Source organism: Sphaerodactylus townsendi, linkage group LG15, assembly GCF_021028975.2.
Source record: "Sphaerodactylus townsendi isolate TG3544 linkage group LG15, MPM_Stown_v2.3, whole genome shotgun sequence".
Taxonomy (NCBI): Eukaryota; Metazoa; Chordata; class Lepidosauria; order Squamata; family Sphaerodactylidae; genus Sphaerodactylus; species Sphaerodactylus townsendi.
The window spans coordinates 1,037,186-1,063,448 of NC_059439.1; the positions used below are offsets into that span (position 1 = coordinate 1,037,186).

At 51.0% G+C, this 26,263-nt stretch overlaps 1 protein-coding gene across 1 annotated transcript in view; it reads left to right on the plus strand.

The window, feature by feature from the left end:
* Positions 1 to 25,969, plus strand: part of EFTUD2 (elongation factor Tu GTP binding domain containing 2) — a 43,744-nt gene extending 17,775 nt beyond the window's left edge. The window contains exons 12-30 of the mRNA XM_048517569.1: positions 818 to 827; positions 859 to 894; positions 2,749 to 2,845; positions 3,528 to 3,659; positions 4,603 to 4,699; positions 5,423 to 5,688; positions 6,895 to 7,118; positions 12,607 to 12,718; positions 13,506 to 13,646; positions 14,605 to 14,706; positions 14,893 to 14,975; positions 15,814 to 15,900; positions 17,751 to 17,877; positions 18,585 to 18,672; positions 19,720 to 19,838; positions 21,016 to 21,110; positions 23,069 to 23,222; positions 24,993 to 25,100; positions 25,207 to 25,969. Of these exons, the coding sequence (XP_048373526.1) occupies positions 818 to 827; positions 859 to 894; positions 2,749 to 2,845; positions 3,528 to 3,659; positions 4,603 to 4,699; positions 5,423 to 5,688; positions 6,895 to 7,118; positions 12,607 to 12,718; positions 13,506 to 13,646; positions 14,605 to 14,706; positions 14,893 to 14,975; positions 15,814 to 15,900; positions 17,751 to 17,877; positions 18,585 to 18,672; positions 19,720 to 19,838; positions 21,016 to 21,110; positions 23,069 to 23,222; positions 24,993 to 25,100; positions 25,207 to 25,302 (2,174 nt within the window). The 3' untranslated portion in view covers positions 25,303 to 25,969. The remainder of the gene's footprint in view (positions 1 to 817; positions 828 to 858; positions 895 to 2,748; positions 2,846 to 3,527; positions 3,660 to 4,602; positions 4,700 to 5,422; positions 5,689 to 6,894; positions 7,119 to 12,606; positions 12,719 to 13,505; positions 13,647 to 14,604; positions 14,707 to 14,892; positions 14,976 to 15,813; positions 15,901 to 17,750; positions 17,878 to 18,584; positions 18,673 to 19,719; positions 19,839 to 21,015; positions 21,111 to 23,068; positions 23,223 to 24,992; positions 25,101 to 25,206) is intronic.
* Positions 25,970 to 26,263: the final 294 nt, after the last annotated feature.

A 26,263-nucleotide genomic window follows, 5' to 3' on the forward strand; every position in this document is an offset into this window, starting at 1 on the left:
ACACTCCCCACACACGCCAGCTGGGTGACCTTCCTGGCTAGTCACAGCTTCTCACAGAGTTTTCAGCCTCCCACCCACCTCTGCCAGGGTGTTTGGTTGTGAGCGGGCTGGCAAGGGCAAGATTGTCAGGAGATTGTCCTGCAGGAGAGAAAGGGGGGGATATAAATCCAAACTGTTCTTCTTCTACTACTGTGCTGCGGAAGCTTGCTGGGTGAGCTGGGGCTCAGTCTAAGCTAATGGGAATGAGGAAAAATATGTACTGTGTTTCCCTGAAAACAAGTCCTATCATGATTTTTCAGGCTTTTTGGAGGAGGCTTTAAAATATAAGGCCTTACTCCAAAAATAAGTCTCTACCCGGGTTGTTACAGATCAGGATGAGGTGTGATCCAGCAGGGGGGGCTCCCCTGCCAATGAGGGATGGCAGTTGGCATCACACCTGATTTGGGAAGCACTGGGCTGCCGAGAGCCCGCCTTTTAATGAATTGTATTTAATGAATTTCTAAAATACAAGCCCTAATTCAAAAATAAGTCCCCAATGCATCTTTTGGTGCAAAAAATTAATATAGGGCGTCTCTGTTCTCATTTTCGGGGAACCACAGCAAGCTTTGCTCTGACTTACATCAAGGTAAAGGTGGGGCATAATGACAGTCTGCGTGAGACATCAATTGCACTTCGTCAAAAGGCACCATGAGTAGCCGAAGCTGCAGAGCTGTCAGCCGGATCGTCCTCAAGATATGCTGCCACTAGTTGAAACATCTCTGTGAAACGATAGGCTTTGCACAAAGCCTACATCTCTTTCTTTTGGGGCATTGTGCAGGAGACATGAATAATTACTGAGTGAGCTTCATGGCGAGCCAGTAGTGCTTGGGGAGATATCTACTTCAACCCAAAAACGTAAGGAACAACTCTCTTTGGCTGTGTTTTTTTGCTCCTTGGTCCCCTCGGTAGTCTTTCTGTTGCAGCCAGAGTTCACAGGCCCCATGAAAAGTGAACAAGTTATCGATTCTGAGGGCTAAGAGATTGAGAAGAAGCTAAGATACTTCCTTCCTTCCTCTTGGACTGGTTCTGGCTATCCCTTAAAAGTCGCAAGTGGCAGACTATAAAATGAAGCGGTCATATTGAACAGTCTCCTACTCCATGGCAGACACGCTCTCCACTAACGCTCTCAGTTCTGGTCGCCACATCTCAAAAAGGATATCGAAGAGATAGAAAAAGTGCAGAGAAGGGCAACGATGATGATTGAGGGACTGGAGCACCTTCCTTATTAGGGGAGGGCTGCATGCTGGGGACTTTTTTTAGCCTTTGAGAGGAGATCGCCTTTGAGGGTGGATAAGGATTGAAGTCTATACAATTATGCATGGGTATAAAATGGGGACAGAGAGAAATTTTCTCTTCCTCGCTTCTCGCTACAATACTAGAACCAGGGGGCATCCATTGAAAATGCTGGGGAAGAATTAGGACTCAATAAAAGGAAAACACTCTTCAATGCAACGCGGTGATGGGTGTTTGAATATGCTGCTACATGGTGGAGGGTGGTGGATGGCCACTAACCTGGATTAGCTTTAAAAGGGGCTTGGACAGATTTCATGAGAAGCTCGATGGCGGCTACCAATCTTGATCCTCCTGATCTGAGATTGCAAATGCCTTAGCAGACCAGGTGCTCGGGAGCAGCAGCAGCAGCAGCAGCAGCAGCAGGCCATTGCTTCACCTACCCGCCTGTCAGAGCTCTCAAAGGCACCTGGTGGGCATCACTGCGAAACAGCAGGAGCTAGACTAGATGGACTCTGGTCTGATCCAGCTGGCTTGTTCTTATGTTCACTACCTCAGCCTATCCCCATCTACCACAGGCACATCCATGTGCCATCTGTGCCACACACACAGGACAGATGCACTACAGAACGGGGCTTATTTGGCAGGACAGGATAGAAGTCTAAATAAATAAATAAATGGCCTGGGTGTCTCGAGTGGGCCAAGCCAGAAAGGCTTCTCAACCCCAAGCTGCTGAACATAAACAATCAAGAAAGCCATTCCAAGAAAAGAGATGGATAGATGCGACTACATGGCTGAACCACCCTCAGCCCTTCTGGCATCTGGAGCTCTGCCGAGGGCCCCTGTGTCTTCTTCTCGCATTTCCTCAATTCTGTAGTCCTCATGTTTTGGGGAGGAGGCACTGGCGCAGTGCAGTGGAACTTGTAATACTTTGGATAAGAACATAAGAACAAGCCTGCTGGATCAGACCAGAGTCCATCTAGTCCAGCTCGCTGCTACTTGCAATGGCTCACCAGGTGCCTTTGGGAGCTCACATGCAGGAGGTGAAACCAATGGCCTTCTGCTGCTGCTGCTGCTCCTGAGCACCTGGTCTGCTAAGGCATTTGCAATCTGAGATCAAGGAGGATCAAGATTGGTAGCCATAGATTGACTTCTCCTCCATAAATCTGTCCAAGCCCTTTTTAAAGCTATCCAGGTGAGTGGCCATCATCACCACCTCCTGTGGCAGCATATTCCAAACACCAATCACACGTCGTGTGAAGAAGTGTTTCCTTTTATTAGTCCTCGAATTCTTCCCCCCCAGCATTTTCAACGTGTGCCCCCTGGTTCTAGTATTGTGAGAAAGAGAGAAAAATTTAGGATAGGAACTCTTGAGTGTCCTGATCTAGCCACCCTGAAAGGCCTGATCACAAGGCCTGATTTTTTCATACCCACCCACACACAACTTTATGCTTGCTCTTCTTTCCCCCCCCCCCCCAGGAGGAAGTTCACTAAGAAGGCTCCAACCAGCAGTTCCTGTGCAGCAGCTTTGTGGAAAGTTCATTCCTCGAGTCAGCTTCTACACAAGATCTTGGCTCAGTGGTAATGCTCTGTCCCACCCACCCCCCCTTGAGGATTTCTGGGCCCCTTTACATTGTGGCTGCTGATCAGATAGCCTGGTGGGGTCTGGTTTCTTTTTACGTTAAAGAGACTCTTTATCAGTCTGTTTCAGAAAGCAGCCGGTCTTCCTGGATCTCCTCTGTGTGCGAACAGTGTTTGTTTTATTGTGTTACTGATAGATTTCATTGCTTCTCGTAAAACTTCAACACACACAAGTGTATTCTCAAAAAATGCTGGCTACAACAATGCAGCATGCTATGGGTTGGCAACAGCAGATCAGGCCTAATGACATATTCTTCAAAAATAGGTTTTGGTTCCCTCTGGCTATAACAGAGCAGAGACCGAGCTTAGTGAATAGCTGGAATATGTTTCGACGTGCAGAGACTTTGTGATGTGTCAGGTTCTTACAGGCTTCCCTGCAAAAGGGACGCAATAGGATCCGGGCTACAGATTCTGCAGCAGAAAGAGAGAATAATTGTGGCCGGTGGGAATGTCTGTGCTGGGAACTTTCCACACGGGAGAGAATATTGGAGGAGGGTGTTCCTTGTGGGTTGTGAGTCAAATTCAGATGTTCCAGTGGGATGCCCCTGCCTGATATCTAGATATGTTTTTGTGGCATCGAGAGCTTTTATGGAGTCCTCCTCTCTCTCTTCCTCAAGCAGGTGGTGGGTTGGTCGACACTTCCTCCTCCCAGGACTCTCTGGACTAAACTGGGGATCCTACCTGACCCTCAAAGAGGAGCTTCAAGCTTCAACATCCGGCTCTCTCTCCTGAGTGCTCGCCTGCAAGCAGTTTTTTGGGAGTCTCCACAGGGTGGGAGTCTCCTGTTGCTCTCTCCCTTGGGCCTCGCCAGTGGCTGCTGGGCCTCGAAATGCCATGTGGCTCAACCCAGCAGCCAGCCTGAGTCTGGAACAGGTTTGAGGAAAGTGCCTGAGCAGTCACTGCTCTCGCCTGGGTTGCATGGAACCCTAGACCACAGCTTCACCATAACTTCAACTCAAGGCTAGGTGTAGTTAACAGGTACTGTCATAATATTACACCTGTGTACCTAAGATTCAACCCACTCAGGGTGAGTATCATTTGAGTCACAGATTGTGGGTCAATAGGACAAATAGGGTCATTGTAAGGATTGTAGGTCCCAGATAGTTCTGTTGCAGTTAATTAGGGGTTCAGATCAATAGTATAGCATATATAAAGTCTATCTAACTGCTCTTTGCCTTTTGTTTAATTCATTATATGAAATGAAAGGGATTAGGATAGACTCTTTATATGCATTGACACTTGTATTTGCAGTACATTTCAGATTGGTTTTTTGACAAAGGATTCTGTCGTAAATAAAAACCTAATCTAGAGGTTTTCATAGCCATACCGGACGGTGTACTACTAAAACATTTTTGGCATATTTCCAGATAGTAAGATAACGTTAAAATGATACTCACCTAGTGAGTTGGAGTACGCATGGGTGTAATAGTTGTGACAGTAGAATTAAGAAGCAGCATCTATGGTAGGCAGATTTGCCAGGGAGGAAGAGTGTGATCTCATGGGGGCGGGTGGGGGGGGGTCCAGATTATTCCAGGGGAGATCTGAGTTCAAGCGTTTGCTCAGCTAGGATGCTAATTGGTCACTCGCAGACATTCCTCACCTGTGTAAGTGGGGGAGTGAGGAGCTTCCTGAAGAAGACTGTAGCACTGCATTGTCACTGTTGCCTTCCTGTTCCTTGCACCGCTTCTCCAGGAGTCTGGGCCCGTGGATTCCTGTAGGGCTCCAGAGTTTGGTTTGCAACAGGTGAGCCTGGAGCAGGCCTGCAGCCAGCACTTTGGTGGTGGAGCAGGTAGAGCCCCCCCCTGCATGCAGGGATTCAGGCAGGGCTGTGTGGAAGCCGTCTCTTGATTATCGGAGGTTTGGCTCCATCCGCTGTTGTATTAATATGTTGTGTTACAAACTCATAGTTTTATACTGGTTTTATTGTGATATTATTTATTTATTTATTCGAAAGCTGATAAACCCACTTCTACTCCCCTATAGAGTGGGCTCAGTGCGTGTACAACAAATAGGGAATACAATAAAACAACTCCATTGGAATAGTCTCCCACTTTAAAATATACAAAACCTTAAAACTATAGCAGCAGCAGTAGCCTTCTAATAAATACCACTGGTCAAAAGTAGAAGCACATTCGCACTCCAGCCCCAGTGATCAAACCTCTGGGAGGGAGTGGGTTGGGCAGATTGGTCCAATAGGATAGCCAGTGCAAAGAGGGGATGCACGGATTTTAGGATCTCAGGAGCTCATGTCGCCTCCTAAAAGCTCCCAAAGTGGAACAACGCGAGGTTTTGGGTGAGACCCTGCAGAACTCTCCTGTTGTCCCAAGAGAGGGCCTCTCAACTGCTGTAGGAAGAGCATCTCCACTGTAAGCAGGGGCCAGGGCAGTAAATGTATTATATATGTGATGTACTAAATCGCCCTGAGCCTCTTCTCGGGGAGGGCGGTTCAAAAATGTAATTCAATAACTACCTCTCAATCGCCTTCCCCTCTCTTGACGTCAGTCTCCCCCAGGTTTCTTTTGTGGACATGTGCTGCAGCAGCACATCCTCTCCCCAAAAGCAGGTTTCAAGACCAAAAAATTGACCACACCTACACCTACAGGAGGAGCTCTTCACCTGACCTGGGAGAGAGGCCATGAGATGCAGAAAGCTAATTCCCCGGACGTGAAGGGAATGCAGTTCCTGCTGGGACTTTATGGCTTAGGGATGTGGGTTCAGCCTCCCAATCTTCATGGTGGTCCTTTTCTGACTGGGACTCTGCTCATGTGTGCCCCTGATGTATTCCTCCCTCAATGGGCTAAGTGATTTGTGTGTACAACCCATCTGGGATCTCTCTGCTGGGTTGTTTCACCTTCAGTTATCCTCTCAGATCATGCATACGCATTACACTATCACACCTGCTGTTCTCAGCCTCTTATAAAAAAGTATTGTCCTGAAGAAGTCAGAGACATCGAGCAACCGGCCTCGGGCACATGAGTTTCCTTTTGGGGGGGTCGGCCAAATGCCCACTTAGCTCAGTCCTGGGAGCCTCAATGGGCCTGTCTTTCTAAGCCCCGCTGCTTGGGATTTCCGGCCAGACTCGGGCTGGGATAGAGTGCAGAGTTCCCCCTCCTGGGTTGCAGGCCCCTGCAGAGCCACAATTTTGGCTGCTTTCTTTAGGAGAATTTGCAGGTAACAAGAGCTCTGTGCCTCCTTCCTTGCTTTGCCCACACACACAGGCAAAGTGTAGTTAGAAGGTGATGGAGAGGATTCCAAAGGTCTTCCTTGTATCTCTCCCCCCACCACGCCTGCCCCGTTCAGTCCGCCTGGCCTTACATCCCTGCCTGCCAATCTTCCAGGGCCCCGGGCATCCTTTTGGTGTGGAGTTCATGCACCCAGGTGAAGTTATAACTCTAGCTGCATGTTGGGATCTCACAATCTTCCTGTCAGCAGCAGTGCGTAGGAGGTTAAGAGCTCATGTATCTAATCTGGAGGAACCAGGTTTGATTTCCTGTCCCCAGCTCTTGCCGCCTGGAGCTGTGGAGGGGCTTCATCTGGGGAAATTCAGGATCAGCTCTTGTGCACTTCCCCACACACGCCAGCTGGGTGACCTTGGGCTAGTCACAGCTTCTCGGAGCTCTCTCAGCCCCACCCACCTCACAGGGTGTTTGTTGTGAGGGGGGAAGGGCAAGGAGATTGTCAGCCCCTTTGAGTCTCCTGCAGGAGAGAAAGGGGGGATATCAATCCAAACTCCTCCTCCTCCTCCTCCTCCTCCTCTTCTTCTTCTTCTTCTTCTTCTTCTTCATGAGCATGCAGGCCAGTAGCTCTCATCTGGGGACTGATAGCAGCTCCCAGATCTGGAAGCCACTTGCCATCAGCCAGAGTCCCACAAATACGTTTTGCAAGATTGCCGTTTTCCTCGAAACTAGGGCTGTTGTTGCCAAAAGTGTTTGACAGGCTGGTTCCAACCCAGCCGCGTGTTCTAGCTGCTGTTGACATGCCGAGTGTTTGCTCCCCATCCTTTTGTCGGGACAGGGCCCGCTCATGTGCCACACCACAAAGATGTACAGCACAGACGACGGGGTCCAGTTCCATGCGTTCGGCAGGGTGCTGAGCGGGACCATCCACGCAGGGCAGCCGGTCAAAGTCCTTGGAGAAAACTACACCCTGGAAGATGAAGAGGATTCACAGATCTGCAGCGTAGGACGCCTTTGGATCTCAGTGGCCAGGTGGGTGTTGCTAGGAGGGGCTTCTCTAAGGTAACTGTCATGCCCCCACAGAAGCCTTTGTTATTTTCATTGTTAAGTTTCAGTTTCCCATAGTTTAGTCCTCTGTGTAGTCTCCAAAGGGAGGAGATTTTAGTTAGCCCCTGTCCCTTTAAGAAGTTTCCCAAGAGGCAGTCTTTCTGTTACCTCCCAGCAATGCCCCTGTTTAACTCGGTTCAGTTCAGAACAGGACGCCTTTGGATCTCAGTGGCCAGGTGGGTGTTGCTAGGAGGGGCTTCTCTAAGGTAACTGTCATGCCCCCACAGAAGCCTTTGTTATTTTCATTGTTAAGTTTCAGTTTCCCATAGTTTAGTCCTCTGTGTAGTCTCCAAAGGGAGGGGATTTTAGTTAGCCCCTGTCCCTTTAAGAAGTTTCCCAAGAGGCAGTCTTTCTGTTACCTCCCAGCAATGCCCCTGTTTAACTCGGTTCAGTTCAGAACAGGTACCCAAGGAGTCAGGAGGCAGCAGTATTTTGCCACGTCAGAGGTTACAGAGAGCACAAAGTTGAGGTTTACAGAGAATAGCAGCCAGATAAAGACTCAGAGAACTTAAAGATGTGAACTTTCCTGGAAGCAGTCAAGAAAAGAACAAAAGTCTACAACTTGTACTGTCCAGTCAAGCAAGTACTTTATTTTAAGTAGACCCCGGGAGGAGTTAGGGGCTCCATTCTTCTAAACATTAAACCTTTTATTTGAACTGTTAAACCTTGCTTGTGACTCTCCCACTCTGTTCTGGCCAGGCACAGGGTACCAGAAACAGTTTTGCTTGGGGAACAGAACAGTAACAGCATTCGCCTTCTGCACGTATGGTGTTATAACTGCAACATGCGGTTGGGCACACCCTGTGGACTCTGTTGCATTTGAGAGTGACACTTGCAAGCAGATAGGAGTGTGAGGCGAATTCGGAGAGGGGCCGCCTGTGGTCAAGGACCGTGGGGCTTTTCCTCTGGCCCCTGGAACCTTTTCTCTGGACTTCTGTCCCTTCACAGCTTGCCTGTGCCCACGGTCTGTCTCTGAGCAGCCTCCGAGTACCCGACAAACAGTCCGGAAGACACTAGCTTGTGCCAAAAACAGTCCTACACGGATATTCCTGTGTCTTGATGGGTTGGATCCAAAGGTTCCATTTTGCCAACGGTAAAGCCTGTGGAAGAGGCAGCGTCCATTAGAGGAAGAGCCCACTGTTAGTGGAGTCAAACCTCTGGGTCTAACCCCAACCAGTGTTACTTGGGAAGTTTGGGAGACCAAAATGGTCGGACCCTTGTCATTCCTTGGGGAGTTTCGGAGGGCAGTGTGCAGGTGTCAGGGGGGGTGGAGGTCTGAAGTTTTGGAGGGAGGAGCAAAGCTCTGCAGGAGTTTGGGGGGGGGGGTTGCAGTATGCACACTGATGGAGAGACCTTGCAGCTCTTGTAATGAGCAGAGCTTGTGTAACCTCAGCTTGTGGGTTCTGTGGGGCAGAACTTGGAATGAGTTTGCAACAACAATTTTTAAAAACAAAATGGTTTACTTTCTTAACATATAACATCAACATTTAACATCACACTTCAAGGTCCTGTTCAGGTTGCATTTTAAGTCCTTCTAGTTACAGTCTTCTGATATTGCCAAGTCCAATTCTTCTTTGCAAGTGGGTTGGCTGCTGAAGACTCCAAGGGCTGGGTGAACAGGATTCAACATGATGAAGGTTTCCAGGAGAACTCTCACCCATTACAAACACAAAAAACCCTGAAACAATAAACTCCAACATTTATAACATCGCAAAAATAAACAACTACCTTCCCAGTTGTTCCCAACAACATTGCAGTTACCTTAACAAGGTGTTAAGGGCTTATACCAATCAAGGTCCGAATCTGGTAGCCTTGTCTCCTCCAAACTACATGAGCTCTGCAGCCTCTTGCTGCTTTGAGTCTCCACCCCTTTCTGGGTCAACCCATTCTGAGCATGGGGGTTGCACTTGCAGAGGGCAGTGGACTTCCTCTGCAGCCTCTTGAATTTGAAGGGTTTCCAGTAAGAGCAAAGGTATAGTTGTGTCTGAAATGCTCAGCAGTTGCTTCTGGGTTGGCTCGCCCACCCGGGGGCTGTGGCATGTATCCTGCCTCTCCACTCAGCAAGATCTGAATCCTTTCTCAGCCCCCAGAGCCCTCCTCAAACTTAAATGGTGCTTCCTTGGGTCAAAAAATGGCTTCCATGGGAGAAAAGTTCCCTTGACCAGGGAGTGGCTTCAGCCTGTGCTGTGTGATAGCCGTGAAAGGGCAGTCTATGGTAATTTCCTAGGCTCCATTAAAAGTGTTCACCACCACCCCAAAAAAGATTGGGGGGGGGGGATTGGGGTATATTAGACCTCAACATGTTTGGGATTTCTGAAAAAAAGAAGAGAGAGAAGAGTTTGGATTTATATCCCCCCTTTCTCTCCTGCAGGAGACTCAAAGGGGCTTACAATCTCCTTGCCCTTCCCCCCTCACAACAAACACCCTGTGAGGTAGGTGGGGCTGAGAGAGCTCAGAAGAACTGTGACTAGCCCAAGGTCACCCAGCTGGCATGTGTGGGAGTGTACAGGCTAATCTGAATTCCCCAGATAAGCCTCCACAGTTCAAGTGGCAGAGCAGGGAATCAAACCCAGTTCCTCCAGATTAGATACATGAGCTCTTAACCTCCTACGCCACAACTCATCATACCAGTATAGGGCTTTTCCCCAGCTTTTTAAAAGGAATTCTGAATTTTTAGCTCCGTTATACCCTGTGGAGAATCTTTCCCGCTGGTGACTCTCCTTACAAGAAACCCCAAGTTTGGTAAAGATGGGTCAGGGGGCCAAGTGCATTTGTTCCCAAATGGAGGGGAAAATGAGGGCTAATAAAATTGGACCCCCTGACCCAATCTTCACCAAACTCGGGGGTTCTTGTAAGGAGAGTCACCAATAGCTACTCTGCGGGTTTGGTACCTTGTACCTTTCAAAACAGCCTCCCCAAAACCCCACAGAGAGGCTCACAAATGGGCAGAATGTTTTGGTTTTTTAATTTCAGTTTTACTTTATTTATTGCTTCTGTAGGCAATAAATTTAACAGTAGCTGCAGCAGTCCAGAAAAGGCCAATTTGGGGGGGGGGGGGGGGGGGGCTTTTTTTAGCTCTGTTTAAAGGGCCCCTTTTCAGCTGGTAAAAAGCTGAAAAGGCATTTGTGGCCTTTTCCAGTTTGGCAGAAGCCAGATACACACCTCTGAGCTCCATTTGACAGAAACGTGACTTCTTTGCAAAGTTCATTGAATATATCAATCAACCAATCAATCCATCAATGAATCCATCTGCTGCCCTTGGGGAGAATTGCAGAGTCAGGCAGGATGCCGGAAATCGTCCTTGGGGCTCCTGGTCCTTCTCTCCTGAGTGTTGAAACATTGCTTGTGAAATTATTTATGTCCTACTTTTCTTCCTGGTTGGACCTGCCCTGCAACTCTTCCCTCCTCCAGTGTATCCCTGCGCTAACAACTTTGTGGCTGGGAGATTGCAGCAGGCCCAGGGTCACTTGGCAGTCTTGTGTGGCTGGGCAGGAGTGTAATCCTGGCTGTCCCAGGTCTTAGTCTGATAGGACAACTGCTGCTCACTTGCTGCCAGATCTGACTCTGCAGACTTCAGGACTAGGGGCCTGTTTATTCTCACTGAAATGTTCAGAGGTGGAATTTTGTGCACGACGCCAGTAGCTTCTTTGCCAAAACAGCTTTGTGTATGCATAGGAAACTTCTCCAGTCCGCTGACTGCTCTTTTATAACCCGGTGTCTGTTTAGTCTCTTTCCCAGCAGCCAATAGGGGCACGCCAGCTCTACCCTGAGACCTTTGGTAGTCTTCTCTTGGCAGAGGCCGTGGGTGATAGAGTTGAATTAGTGAGTGTAGACGGGGGATTTATTGACTGCAGCAGGGACCCATGACCTTTATGAGCCTGTGGGTACCTCTGCAATTCTGACACAGTGGGGGTCACAAAATGGCTGCCACAAAATGGCTGCCGCAGCTTCCTTTCAGTCAGAAGGCAAAGATCCTTGCAGTGGTAGCTGCTGCCAAAGCAGCCCTTTTAAAAATCTGCACAGCCAATCAAATCTCCAATAGCCCCTCGTAGCTCCACTCACTTTCTTAAGAACGTTTGGCAAGCACCAGGACAGGTGTTGATATGTACCACAGTGCCTGTGGGTACCACACTGAAGCCTCCTACAGTCTCGGACAGGGGTCTGCAACCTGCGTCTCTCCAGATGTTCATGGACTACAAATCCCATCAGCCCCTGCCAGCATGGCCAATCCCAGCAGGGGCTGATGGGATTTGTGGTCCATGAACATCTGCCATGGACCACATCTGCCACAGACTGCCACACAAGGGCAGAACACTTTTTTCGGTTGCTGGCCTATGGGATAGTGGATGAGAGTATCAGACAGTCCAGGTTCAAACCCTCACATGTCCCCCTGGATGGCCCTGAGCCGTTCACACCCTCTCAGCCTAACCTGCCTCACAGTGTTGATGTAGAGATAACATGGAGGAGAGGAGAATGCCTCAAGCTGCTTTTGGCCCCCGTAAGGGGAGGAAGGTGGGAAATAAATAATGGAACCCCCTGTGAAGTCCTTTGTTTCTCTGCTTTCACATGCCAGCAAATGTTCAGTTGCCTCAGCAGAGGGGCTGTAGCTTCTGCTGCCTTAAAACCAAGAGTTTCCTTTCTGTCTTGTCTCCCATAATGCCCTAATCCCCCTCGCCCCCGCGTCAGCAGAGGCCAACTTACTGGTGATCCCTGGTCCCTCGATGACGCGGCTGGCCTCCACCCGGGCCAGAGCTTTTACAGCTCTGGCCCCTGCCTGGTGGAACGCTCTGTCCCTTAAGCACGCTGGTTCCATGCGGGATCTAAATGATTTCCGCAGGGCCTGCAAGACAGAGCTGTTCCACCGGGCCTTTGAGGGGTCCGGCCGCTGATGGTTCCCCCCCCCCTCCCCGCTTTCTCCATAACATCTGTGGACCTACCGCCCTTTCCTTCCCTTTTCCTTTTCAGGGGACTGATTAGAGAGACGCCATCGATATGTTTGATGTTAGAACGCTGCTTTTAATGGGGTTGGGTTTTAATATATAGAGCTGTTCCTAATTGATTTTATAGTTGATATCGCTGATTTTACTGTTATGCTCTATTAGTTCAGTTGCTCACCGCCTCCTGAAATTCGGGAGTGGCTGCTTATAAATATAATAAATATAATAAATAATAATAATAATAATAATAGGGAAAACTCTAGCAGACCAGGTGCTCTGGAGCAGCAGCAGCAGAAGGCCCTTGCTTTCACACCCTGCCTGTGAGCACCCAAAGGCACCTGGTGGGCCACTGCGAGTAGCAGAGTGCTGGACTAGGTGGACTCTGGTCTGATCCAGCAGGCTCTTTCTTGTGTTCTTATGTTCTTAAAGCACCGTCATAGCAGTCATCAGTTTCTTGCCTCGGGTGTCTTATTCAGGTACCACATAGAGGTCAACAGAGTCCCTGCTGGCAACTGGGTGCTCATCGAGGGGGTGGACCAACCTATCGTGAAGACGGCCACCGTCACCGAACCCAGGGGCAACGAAGAGGTAGAGTAGCCAGCAGACTTTCTGCCTTGCGTCTCGAGGGAGCAGGTGTTGGAGTGGCCGTGTGTGTTCGTGTCCTGGGAGGGCAACCAGAAGCGGCACCCGATGGATTGATGCTCTTACACAGTCGACTTCCCATCTCCCTCCCTCCCCGCCTCCCAGTCCCATCAGAATGTTTGACGATCTACCCAAAGCTCACAATCGCCCAGCCAACGGACGGGGTCACTTTTGTTTAATTATGTTAAATTTTCCCCTCTGGGCTATCCCAGGAGTGTGTTTTGATGGTGAAGCAGTGAGGCTGCAGACATTCTTCTGTCCCTCCCCCTTTTGTCCTCCCAACAAATCCTGGCTGCATCAGGGAGGGGCCCGTGCCGGAGGGCATTCAGTCTACTCGGGTGTAGACTGGCAGGGGAGGAAGGCACAGAGTCTGGACTAAGGAAGTCTGTTACACTGAGGCAGAAAACCTTTCTCAGTTCCTGACCGCAGTAGCGATAGGCTTCCTGCCCCATGGGGGAAGGGCTGCCCTAGAGTCTGAGAAAAGTTGTCTTAACAAATAAGGTGATTGGGGGAGTCCCTGCTGAGGACCCACTGGCTGCACCTCAGATCCCCCTCAGGGGTCTGCAACCTGCAATTCTCCAGATGTTCAGATGTTCATGGACTACAATTCCCATCAGCCAGCATGGCCAATTGGGATTTGTAGTCCATGAACACCTGGAGAGCCGCAGGTTGCAGACCCCTGCCCTGGACAAAGGTTAGGCTGTTGACGCGGCTGTGGGGCGTTCCTTTTCAGGCTCAGATCTTCCGTCCCCTGAAGTTCAACACCACGTCTGTTATCAAGATAGCGGTGGAGCCCGTGAATCCTTCCGAGCTCCCCAAGATGCTGGACGGCCTGCGGAAAGTCAACAAGAGCTACCCTTCGCTCACCACCAAGGTGCGGGATTGCTTCAGAGGCGGGCGGGGTCAGATGGAAAGGCTGCAGAACGTGGGAATGGACAGAGAGCAGAGTCCAGGGTCGCAGTGTTCTTTGGCCGCTCTGCGTGGTTTCAGATGCTGCCCCTAAAACTTTCTGGTATCAATCAAAGAGCCAGAAGACGTTCTCCACACAAGTGAATTCTTTGGGATGGGGCGGGGGTTATGGCCTTTTCTTCTCTTTGTTGCACATATACCTTATGCTCACGGCATTGAACAGGCAGACTTGTGCAAAGGTGTATTCCCCCACACCTGCTTATGGAACAGGGAGAAAGATGCCCCTTGGTGCTCCTCCCTGCCTTCTGCATGAGAAGGAGATGCAGCCATAAGGCATTCCAGCATTGCCAGAAAAGCAGCCAGATCTCATGGAGTTGGCTCAGGTGTGGAAGTTGCAGATCTGTTCCTAATGTCTTTGGTTAAGGAGAAGAAGGGAAGAAGAGTTTGGATTTATATCCCCCCTTTCTCTCCTGTATGGAGACTCCAAGGGGCTGACAATCTCCTTGCCCTTCCCCCCTCACAACAAACACCTTTGAGGTGGGTGGGGCTGAGAGAGCTCCGAAGAACCGTGACTAGCCCAAGGTCACCCAGCTGGCATGTGTGGTAGTGCACAGGCTAATTTAGTTTCCCAGATAAGCCTCCACAGCTCAGGCAGCAGAGCAGGGAATCAAACCCAGTTCCTCCAGATGAGAATGCACCTTCTCTTAACCACTACGCCACTTCTGCTCCTGTCTTGACTGACTAATTGTTTCCCTGCTTCAGCCATATCACCATTGGAGTTCACAACATACAGAAGAGAAAGGGGGGGGGTATAAATCCAAACTCTTCCTCTTCTTCTTCAGCTTCTTGCTCCACTTTGCAGCCATCCCGGGTGTGTGTGTGTGTGTGTGTGTGAGAAGTTTATGTTGATCTTGCCCCTCCAGGTGGAAGAATCCGGGGAACACGTGATCCTGGGCACGGGCGAGCTCTACCTTGACTGTGTGATGCACGACCTGCGCAAAATGTACTCGGAGATCGACATCAAGGTACGAGATAGGCTGCGCTCTTCCTCGGCTTGGTGAGGGCGCCTTCTGGTCAGGAGGGCGCTGGGCTTCCTTTTGGTTTGTGAGGGGAGGCTGGGCCGCTGCCCCGTGAAGCGCTGCCGGGCTCCTGGGGACTCTTGGAAACAGAGGCTTGTTTGATGCTCTTTTTTCTCTGCCCACGTTGCAAAGGTTGCCGATCCGGTGGTCACTTTCTGTGAGACGGTGGTTGAAACCTCTTCCTTGAAGTGTTTTGCTGAGACGCCCAATAAGAAGTAAGCTCACCAATCAGAAACGTAAATGCCAGCCCAGAGTGTTGTGCTGCTGGTTACACAAGGGAAGTCAGCCTTGCTAGCCCTGTGGCCCTTCATCCAGTGTTGGGCACAACATCATGAATGGGTTGCACACTTGGAGGGGGAGGATAGCTCAGGGCCGCCTGGAAGCTGCTCGAAGGTCCCCTCTCCCTGGGGCAGTTCTGCCTGCACTGCCTGATTCCCTTTAGCCAAGGACTGGGGTTTCTTCTCTGTCCTGAGCAGAGAGGGGCAACACAGTGTTGCCTGGAAGGGTGGGCAGCCAGCCCCGTGGGCGTTGTGTGATGTACACAACAGGGTTGTCTTTCTCACAGCTGCTGTTCTGAAATATGGGCTCATTCCAAACTGAGCGTCATCAGCTGAAGACGTCCACAGGACAAGATGGGAGCAGGAGGAGGAACTGTTGGGGTAGACCCTGCCCAGAGGATAAACTCTGACTAAAAGAAGGGGGGGGGGGTTAAGGAAGTGATGGTGACAGTCTTGAGATATTTACGAGGCTCTTACGGCAGTGACCAAAAGATGGAACAGAGAGCAGGGGTTTCAGACTCTCAGTGATGCTGCCTTCCTCATTTCCCCCCACTTAGACTGAACGGCCACTCCCCTCTTGAGTGAGCCGCAAAATGAGGTTTGCGACGTCTCCTTTGGCTGAGGTGCTTTTCTCCCTCCGCTGGGCTTTCCCTTTCGCAAAATGTCTTCAGAAAGAGCAGGCGGTTGGGTCTCTTCCTGGCTGCCGCTTCTTCCTCCTCCTCCTTCTCTCCCTTATCCTCGTGCCCGGCACGATTCCACTTCTCTTTCTGCCTAGGAACAAGATCACCATGATTGCTGAGCCTCTAGAGAAGGGTCTGGCGGAGGACATTGAGAATGAAGTGGTGCAGATCACCTGGAACAGGTACGGGGATCGTGGGCGAGCTGGTTGGGCGGGGAGCAAACTTGAGGCACGGGCGTGCGTGTGTGTGTGTGTGTGTGTGTGTGTGTGTACACAAACGTGTGTGCGTGCGTGCATAAGGTTACATGCCGTCATCCTTTGCTCTTATTGCTCCTGGTTTGTGAAGCCACGCCTGGATGCGTCAGCGTACTTCTAAAAACTTGAATACTGCATTTAAGCCGAGGTGGTCAAGCCCTCAAGAGCACCCTTGTCGATGGTGTAGCGCCAAGGGGGGGTGCGTAACACACCAGGTGCGCTCCGGTGCGGGGGCGTGGCAGAGGTGCACGGCTCTGATCCTTGTGCTTGCATAGGTACGGCCGCTTGCCCACAAAACGGCGAGGCAGCTGGGCCCGCAGAGTTGGTTGCTGCTGGAAAAGTGGGAACGAGAGACTTCTCGGATCTCGCCCCCAGGATCAAGAGAAAAGAGGGCTGGAAGCATCATGTAGAAGCCTTCCATATCAAAATGCAGATGCCAGGCAGAGCAGCTGTTTCCCAAAGTCGGGGGGGGGGGGCGGAAGGGGAGATCTTCAAGTGTTGTGACCAAATTGTAGGTGTCTGTTAGAGCTACGCCCTGACCTGGATATGCCAGGCTAGCCTGCTCTTGTCAGATCTCAGAAGCTAAGCCAGGTTGACCCTGGTAAAAATTCAGATGGCAGATGACCCAGGACTATTAGGGTCATGACTCAGAGGCAGCCAATGACAAACCACCTCTCCGTGACTCTCGCCTTGAAAACTCCACCCGGGGATGCACCTTTCACTACCATTGGAGCTAATGCCCAATTAAACGTTATAGAACACGATAAGAAGGTTGATCAGTCCATCTGTTCAAGCTTTATACATTTGCAGGTTTCTGGAACGGGTCCCCAACATTGTGGACACCTCTGGGATTCTGAGGCGTGGTTGTGGGTGCAACCACAAAATGGCTGCTGTAGCTCCCCTTCAGCCTCACAGCGAAGATCCTTGTGCTGAGGTGGCAGCTGCTCCACAGCTTTTAAAAACCTGCGCCACCTGTCATATCTCCCGTGGGCCATCAGAAACCCTGCTGGGCAAAAGCCCCGTCTGGCAGTTGGCAGGCAGCAGGGAAGGTGTGTGTGGGGGGGGGGGGGGCACTATGGTGGGGACCTCTGGGCTAGAACAGCCCTTCTGAACAAAAAGCATCTTTTGGTTTTAGGCACCCTCCTTGGGAGAGGCATTCCTGGGTGTGAAAGAGCTTCAAAAAGGCCTCTTCTAAGCAAGTGCCTGCCTCCTGCAGTTGTAATAATGACCTGCGAAAAAGCTGTTAATGGTCTGCCGCCTGTCCGTCAAACTACCTTTTTAATTGATCTAAAAGTTGGGATGCTGTGTGGTTTCCGGGCTGTATGGCCGTGTTCTAGCAGCATTCTCTCCTGACGTTTCACCTGCATCTGTGGCTGAGGCATCTTTAGGGGATCTGAGGCCAGCCACAGATGCAGGCGAAACGTCAGGAGAGAATGCTGCTAGAACACGGCCGTACAGCCCGGAAACCACACAGCATCCCAGTGATTCCGGCCGTGAAAGCCTTCGACAATAGATCTAAAAGTTTTTACCCAAACTGGTCAGTTAATGAGATTTCACCGCAGTCACAGAAGAGCGCTTCTGCGTTTAAGTGTTAAAACGCTCAAGAATTGTGAGGTGACATTTCCCAAGGAACGTTGCAGTCTTTTCCAATGAAATGCTGAAGGGTTGACGAGGCAGGCTCTAGTCAGGACCTCGGGGATTTATTGGGTTGGGAGTTGTCTGAGACTCTCCCACTTTCTCCTTTTCTCCTCCTGTGATATTTTCATGTCTCCTACTAGGAAAAAGTTGGGCGAGTTTTTCCAGACCAAGTACGACTGGGATTTGCTGGCTGCCCGTTCCATCTGGGCTTTTGGGCCGGACGCTACTGGGCCAAACATCTTGGTGGATGACACGCTGCCCTCAGAGGTGAGGACTGAGCAGAGCCAGAGAGGAAGAGGAGGGGCTGGAGTGAGGAGGGTGGGGGAGAGGGGTTTAGCCTGCACAGCGCAAAGGCCTCCTCCCCTTTCGGGCAGCTTCAGTTTTCGGCCCACGTGCCGCAGCTTGCACATCCAGAGATGTCTGATCCTATGACCCAGAAATAAATCGTGCAAACGATGCTCATGGGGATTGAAACAACAATGGAAAAATTCACATGACTCAAGTAAAAGCTATATTTAACTTACAGTTTCCGAATTTGTTTTGTTTGCAATACCAGAATATTAGGGGAAGGCGATATTATGCGGAGGTTTAATGCTTGATGTCCAGAGAGGACTGAAACTCTGCGTGTGGAACAATAAATGTTATCTTGGAGGCATCTGCAGAAATGCTGTGGATGTCTCCCCTTCCTGTTGACTGCCTTATCAGAATAATTTCCCAGTTGGCGCTGTGCTGAAACAGCGCAGTTGCTGTGGCATCCATCCGCGGCTGTTTCTCACGCGGAGCCAGTGGTTTTGGCGTGGGCCCACTGAACCCGTGCCCCCATCTGATGGGAGGTTTCCAACATTCCCCCCCACCCCGTAATTTTAGACAGAACTATGTCAGAGAAATGCATAGGGGGAGCGCCGTGGTATTCCAGTTAGCATGCATGCACAGGCTAATTTCTGCTGTCATACTGATGTGCTGCTTCCTTTCAGGTTGACAAAACCCTGCTCGGCTCCGTGAAAGACAGCATCGTGCAGGGATTCCAGTGGGGGACCAGGGAAGGGCCTCTCTGTGACGAACGTAAGCAGAAAATCAAGCAACGTGACACACACACCACACACACACAGACACACACATGTTCAAATCTCCCCCACTCCAGATGTGTGTTCTAGACAGCATGAAACTGTCGCCTCCGAGACAACGGCTGCTTCAGCCACTCTCCCGTGTTAATTAAGTGAGGTCACTCCCAGGTCAGGGTGCTTCTCCAGCAAATGGTACCCAGAGGAGGGGATGACGCCACTGTGGTGTGTCTGATTGTCTGTCCCAAGGGCTGAGGGCTGGATCGTCTTGCTTCGCTATTAGGTCTCAGTTCTCACCCCGAGTCTCTAAAACACATCAGAGGTCGAAGGGCATTCATGTGTTCCTGTGGGGTGACTCATGAGACTGATGGCATAAAACAGGCATTTCCGTGATCAGTTTACCCTGAGATTATCAGCCCCTTAGCTTTCTGTTTTCAAGCAGAGACCCAAACAAAGCAAGCCTCCAGGAAGGGGGGGGCCCTTGAATAATTGGGAGCTTCTTTTTTTTTAACAAAAAGTTTTATTATTACATTATTGCATTAAACATTACATATTAGACATTCGAATAATAAACATTCAAACACAAACAAATCACATATCACATTGCACATTATACATTACACCCTACTAATTCGACAATAAATCACCGTGGACATTCGAAATTACCCCACAAATATACCCCCTCTTAAAATATACCCTGTCCCGAATAATCGGGAGCTTTTGACTTGGGTATGAACGACCACTGTGTTTGCCTGCCTGCCTGCCTGCCTGCCTCCCTCCCTCCCTCCCTCCCTCCCTCTTTCCCTCCCTCCCTCCGTTCGTTCGTTCGTTCGTTCATTCATTCATTTATTCATTCATTCATTCTATTTGTATGTTGCCCTTCCCATTATGGGCTCAGGGCGACTTCCAACATATTAACATACAATCATGAAATCATAAATATGAAATCAGTTAAAATATCCGACGGTGAATAAAATAAAACTAAAGGGAGGTTGCGGGCGTCCTGCTCCCACCCCTCCTGCCACGCCTTCTGTTCCTTTTACCGTAGTGATCCGCAACGTCAAGTTCAAGATCCTGGACGCGGTCATTGCCCAGGAGCCGTTGCATCGGGGAGGCGGCCAGATCATCCCGACGGCCAGGAGGGTGGTTTACTCCGCCTTCCTCATGGTAAGGACTCCTGCTGGTCCTGGCTTGGCGTCCACGCCCATCAGCCCTGGGGGATTCAGTTCTTCAGTATTGGAGGTGGAGGTTTGGAGGATGGCGGAGGTGGCGCCCGCTTAGAGAGAGGAGTGCAGCCATGGCAGTTCTGAAAGGCAGAGGTGGCACCCTGCACAAACACCGGGTCATTGTTGACATCACATCACAATGTTGACTAGGCAGACTGTGTGTGCAGGGTGGTTTGCCGTCGCCTTCCCCGGTCGTCGACACTTTTCGCCCAGCAAGCTGGGTACTCATTTCACTGACCTCAGAAGGATGGACATCTGGGCCAGTCTTGAGCCGCCTACCTAGGCTGCCTTCTGTCAAGGTCAGAGCTTTTGACTGTGGTGCTGCAGCTCCCCACCCCCACAGAGCAGTTCTTAAGCACCCAGAAAGGCCTGCCTGGAGGTTACGCTTCTCTTCTGTGGGAGAACTTTGCCCTGGCAACACGTCGCCCTTTTCTGTCCTTTGTTGCGTAATGCCCGTCTGAGTCAGCCCCTGCAAGACATGCAGCGCCAGCAGAAGAGACTTTCTCTCAGGGCTCCTTTCCTTGTGCAGCACAGACGAGCCGGGGATGGGACTTGGAGGCGAGAACTGGGCTTCCGGACACCGAGCTCATTTCAGAAGAGAAGAGTTTGGATGTATATCCCCCCTTTCTCTCCTGCAGGAGACTCAAAGGGGCTGACAATCTCCTTGCCCTTCCCCCCTCACAACAAACACCCCGTGAGGTGGGTGGGGCTGAGAGAGCTCCGAGAAGCTGTGACTAGCCCAAGGTCACCCAGCTGGCGTGTGTGGGAGTGCACAGGCTAATCTGAATTCCCCAGAGAAGCCTCCACAGCTCAGGCAGCAGAGCGGGGAATCAAACCCGGTTCCTCCAGATCAGAGTGCACCTACTCTTAGCCACTACGCCACTGCTGCTACGCCACATTTCAGTGTCTTGTTCAAATCATGATTTCCCTGCAGGGCACGAATGGGAAAGGGGCGCTCTTGGCTGGGATACTTTAGTGTGGCAATCGGGGCAGTGCGGGGGGTGGGGGGAGTGGAAGGGGGGTGTTCATTTGGAGCCAGAGAAGTGATGTGGAACCTGTGATCTCTTGGTGAAGTATTTGCCAGGGTGACCATGACAAGGGCTTTCTGTGTTTCCTAGGCGACGCCACGGTTGATGGAGCCCTACTACTTTGTGGAGGTCCAGGCCCCTGCCGACTGTGTGTCTGCCGTGTACACGGTCCTCGCCCGGCGAAGGTGAGTGGCCAGGCTGCTAGACATGTGACACTGGAAGGCTGTTCTGAATGTTCTTGGAGGCTCTTCAGAAGCCTGTTGGCCTTTGATGGAAATTCAGCTGTCGAAATGTGGCCCTGCGAAGGGCTGTCGAGTCACAGCTGACTTCTGGTGACTTTGCGGGGCCTTCAAGGCACAAGACGTCCCGAGGTGGTTTGCGACTACCTGGCTCTGGGCGGGCTGAGAGAGTTCAGAGAGAACTGTGACTGGCCCAAGGTCACCCAGCAGGTTCATGGGGAAGAGTGGGGAATCGAACACGGTTCTTCTGAATAGAGCCTGTTGCTCATGTGGAGGAGTGGGGAATTGTACCAGTTTTACAGATTAGAGCAGGGGTCTGCAACCTGCAGCTCACCAGATGTTCATGGACTACAAATCACATCAGCCCCTGCCAGCATGGCCAATTGGGATTTGTAGTCCATGAACATCTGGCGAGCCGCAGGATGCAGACCCCTGGATTAGAGTCTGTCAGTCTTCAATCACTGCATCAGACCGTCTTGGTGCCCCCCACCCCACCCCAGAACAAAGAGGGGGGAAATGAGTGCCTGTACCCATGTGCAATAAACAGAGAAAGTACCTTCTTCTCCCTTAGTATTTTGTTTCATGGTTGGTCAGTCTGACTGTCAAAGGAATGGGGCGGGCTCACCCCTCGGCTGCCTCAGCCCTCTGGCCAACTGCATTTAGCCTGACAGATTCTGTCACTGGAATTTGCCAGTAGAAGAAGAAGAGTTTGGATGTATATCCCCCCTTTCTCTCCTGTAGGAGACTCAAAGGGGCTGACAATCTCCTTGCCCTTCCCCCCTCATAACAAACACCCTGTGAGGTAGGTGGGGCTGAGAGAGCTCCGAAGAACTGTGACCAGCCCAAGGTCACCCAGCTGGCGTGTGTGGGAGTGCCCAGGCTAATCTAGTTCCCCAGATAAGCCTCCACAGCTCAGGCGGCAGAGCGGGGAATCAAACCTGGTTCCTCCAGATTAGAATGCACCTTCTCTTAACCACTGCGCCACTGCTGCTCCTCAGTTTGGTCTGTCAGTGCACACAGATTTTATTGAATATAGTTTTATCATCTCAGAGTAAGTGGGAGCGAGCAAGTGAAAGGTGACCTCGGGTACCTTCAGGCAGACAGTGTGATTTATAAGCATTTATAATTACAGCAACTGTGTTCAGGGTTTTTGTATCAATTCAACTGGGCCTAAATGTAGGTCCGGGGACAACGCCGCCCCCACTTCACCTTTTCTCCTTTGTATCATATAGTAATAGGATGCTTCACATTTTCCCGTCCCCTCATGTAGCAGGTAGTGAAACAGGCCAGAGTAACTCATAAAGTCGAAGAGTCCCATGTTTTATGCCACAGCTGTCCCCGTTTACCTGCCCAGTTGACTCTTGCCCATCTACCGTAAATACTCGAGTACAAGTCGACTTTTTCAGTACATTTTTAAATGCTGACTTATACTTGAGTATATACGGTATCTTTGGTTACCCTGAAATAAGCCCAGAGGGCCTCCTGACCTGGCTCTGGAAAAGCTGCTGTTGTCATTGAAGGAAATGGGCAGCCCAGCCCAGGAGTGGGGGCACACCTTCTTCTGGAGCCGGCACAGATGCTCCCCCATGCTGATGCACGGGGCCAAGGGGGGGTTGCTTGTCCTGGTGGGCAAGCACCACACATCGACCTGGAAGCTGCCTCCATTACCCAGGCCTGCCAGCACAGGGTGGGGTGAGGCGGCAGTGGGGCCAACCTTAGTCAGCCCCCATTTGACAGCAGAGATGCGCCACTATTCTCCCCCGTAGGGGACTCCTCAGAATCTGGACTTCCTGTGCCGCCGCAAGAAAGCTCTGTGGAGCTGATGGAGAGGTGCTGAAGCAGCATTGTCCCCACCCACCAGCCCTGTCCGGATTGGGCTGATAGATTCCTTTGTTCTCTTGCAGAGGGCATGTGACCCAGGATGCACCAATCCCCGGCTCCCCTCTGTACACCATCAAAGCCTTCATCCCAGCCATCGATTCCTTCGGGTTTGAGACCGACCTCCGGACACACACGCAGGGCCAGGCGTTCTCTCTCTCGGTCTTCCACCACTGGCAGGTAAGGCTGCAGAGGAGCAGGCGGAGCCGCACTCCAAGCCCCAAACCCACTGTGGTCCATTATGCAGTGAATGTCCCAGCAAGACGCCAGAGGAGAGGCTGCAGCATTTGGGACTCTTTAGTTTGGAGAGGAGGCGTCTGATGGGGGAGATGATTGAAGTCTATAAAATTATGCAGGGGGTAGAAAATGTGGACAGAGAGAAATTTTTCTCTCTTTCTCACAATACTAGAACCAGGGGGCATCCATTGAAAATGCTGGGGGGAAGAATTAGGACTAATAAAAGGAAACACTTCTTCACACAACGTGTGATTGGTGTTTGGAATATGCTGCCACAGGAGGTGGTGATGGCCACTAACCTGGACAGCTTTAAAGGGGGGCTTGGACAGATTTATGGAGGAGAAGTCGATCTGTGGCTGCCAATCTTGATCCTCTTTGATCTGAGATTGCAAATGCCTTAAGAGACCAGGTGCTCGGGAGCAACAGCTGCAGAAGGACATTGCTTTCACATCCTGCCTGTGAGCTCCCAAAGGCACCTGGTGGGCCACTGCGAGTAGCAGAGTGCTGGACTAGATGGACTCTGGTCTGATCCAGCAGGCTCTTCCTTATGCGTCCATTTTGTGCCCAACAAAATGGAAGCCTCAAAGCAACCCATATTCTGGGCCAAGAAGAGCTCAATTCTGCATCCTGAATTATACCCATCAGTGCTTTGCGTTGCACACGTTCACAGAATTTATTCACTTGTATCCTGCCTTTCTACCTAATGGGGAACTCAAGGCCACCCACAGCCCAAAGCCTGCTCCTGCCCTCTGTGTTCTCCTCACAACCACTGCGTGAGGGAGGCTCCTCTTCGTGCTTGTGACTGGCCCACGATTGCCCGTCTGCCTTCCGTGACCGTGTTGGGAACTGAGCCTGCGCCTCCTAGATCCTAAGCCCGTGGTGGCGAACCTTTGGCACTCCAGATGTTATGGACTACAATTCCCATCAGCCCCTGTCAGTATGACCAATTGTAGGGGCTGATGGGAATTGTAGTTCATAACATCTGGAGTGCCAAAGGTTCGCCACCACTGTCTTAAGCTGACTTTCTTAACACCACACGGGCTTTTTTTCTCCTTTTGCTGGACATCTTGCCTGGCCTCTCCTTCCACTTCCCGTTCCCTCTTTTTCTCCCTTTCTTGAGAGAAGGTGAGATGCCTTCTGCACACCTATCGGGAGGTATCAGCCCCCAGATTTCAGCAGAGCTCCCCATCCTGTAATTGCATCATTCACGTGAGCCATTCCTAGAAGTGCACCTGTGCTGGCTAACACAGGTGTGGCTGTTAGGAAATGATGGGCAGAGAAAGGAGGACGCTTTATGGGCCTGAAAGAAGAAGTCCCAGCACAGGTGTCAAACTTGCGGGGCCTCCAGATGTTATGGACTACAGTTCCCATCATCCCCTGCTGGCAGGGGGTGATGGGAACTGTAGTCCATAACATCTGGAGGGCCGCAAGTTTGACACCTACCTAGTGGGTGACTTGATCCTCCCCTCTAGCTCTGTCATTCTGCAAATCCAGCTTGGCAGCGTGCTGGGAAATCCCTGAGCTATTCCACTTCACAAGTATAGTTTTAAAAGGACTCCATGTACCTGGGTTGCATTCCGCTATGGCCAGCCCTGCTTGGGGTATCCCTGTCCTGGGGGACCGACGTCAGCTTCTCTGTGTGCCCAGACTGGCCCACAGGTGCCAGGGAATAAAGGCTCTGTCACTCCCTGCTTGGTATTCCCTGCATTGCAGATTGTGCCAGGCGACCCCTTGGACAAGAGCATTGTGATCCGGCCTCTGGAGCCCCAGCCCGCCCCTCACCTGGCCCGGGAGTTTATGATCAAGACCAGGCGCAGGAAGGTAAGGCACAGACAGTGGGAGGCCCTTCCTGCCATGAGGTCATATATACCCCCACCTGTACCCCCCCGGGTCTAATGCTTTCGCCGTCCCCCGATTTCTCCCTCAGGGGCTGAGCGAAGACGTGAGCATCAGCAAGTTCTTCGATGACCCCATGTTGCTGGAGCTGGCCAAGCAGGACGTGGTTCTGAACTACCCCATGTGATGCTGCAGGTTCCGGCCCCCTGGACAGCAGCGCCCCCCTGGAAGGGCTTGGCCGGAAGTCCTTCTCCTGATTTGCTCACTTCCCGCGAAGCAGGGCTCTGCATCCTGGAGGCGGCTTTTCGGGAGATGCTGCTCTTGTTGTGAACCAACACCGGAGTAATCCTCCCCCTCCTGGCCAGGTTCCCAGTGGACAAGCGTGACACAGGTTTCCTTGTGTCTCTAGCTGGCCCTTCTGAGCAGAACTCTGCAAGAGTTTGTGTCTTTTTGCTGACATGCCCCACCTCAGAGGCAGCAGCCTCGTGTCTGTGTTAAAAGGAAGCGCCAGAAATGTTTTTGTTTGTCCGTCCTCAAGTATGAGGATTTAGTGCTTGCCGCTTTCCCCTTCTGACTGAATTGTGGCATTGTCAGCAGTAGGGGGCTTCCTTGTCCGGAAGGGAACTGGGGGGCCATTCCTTGCTGCGGAGTCCAGGCATTGCCCGCTGAGACGAGCAGGCAAGCAGGAAGAAGACCCCACCCACAGCGCTGCTCCTTTCTTCCCCTTCGCCGTTGTCTTCTGGACATATTCAGGGAGCCCCCAGCTACCAAGTTGTGGGTGGGGAGGAGAGGTGTTGTCAAGACATTAAATATTTTTGTAAGTTGTAATAAAATAAAACCAGTCCAGTTCTTTATGTCGTCTCACTCATTTTTCCTGCAGTAAGTAGGAAGGGCAAGTCAAGAGGTCTGTGAAGCTCTTTGCATCAATGTGGAAATGTGTCTTGTTGCGCTTGGAAAGGATTCGGCAAAGACTAGAAGAAGCAAGCCTTTATTGGCATAGACAACAGTACAACAGTAATAAAAAAACGGATTAAAAAGCATATACAATACAGGTCGAAGGAACTCTACTGGCGTTTAGTAGTTTCCAGGAGAAAGTCTGCCACTATCATACAGAGAGAAGGATCAGGGTTGTCCGACAAGTAGTGTGA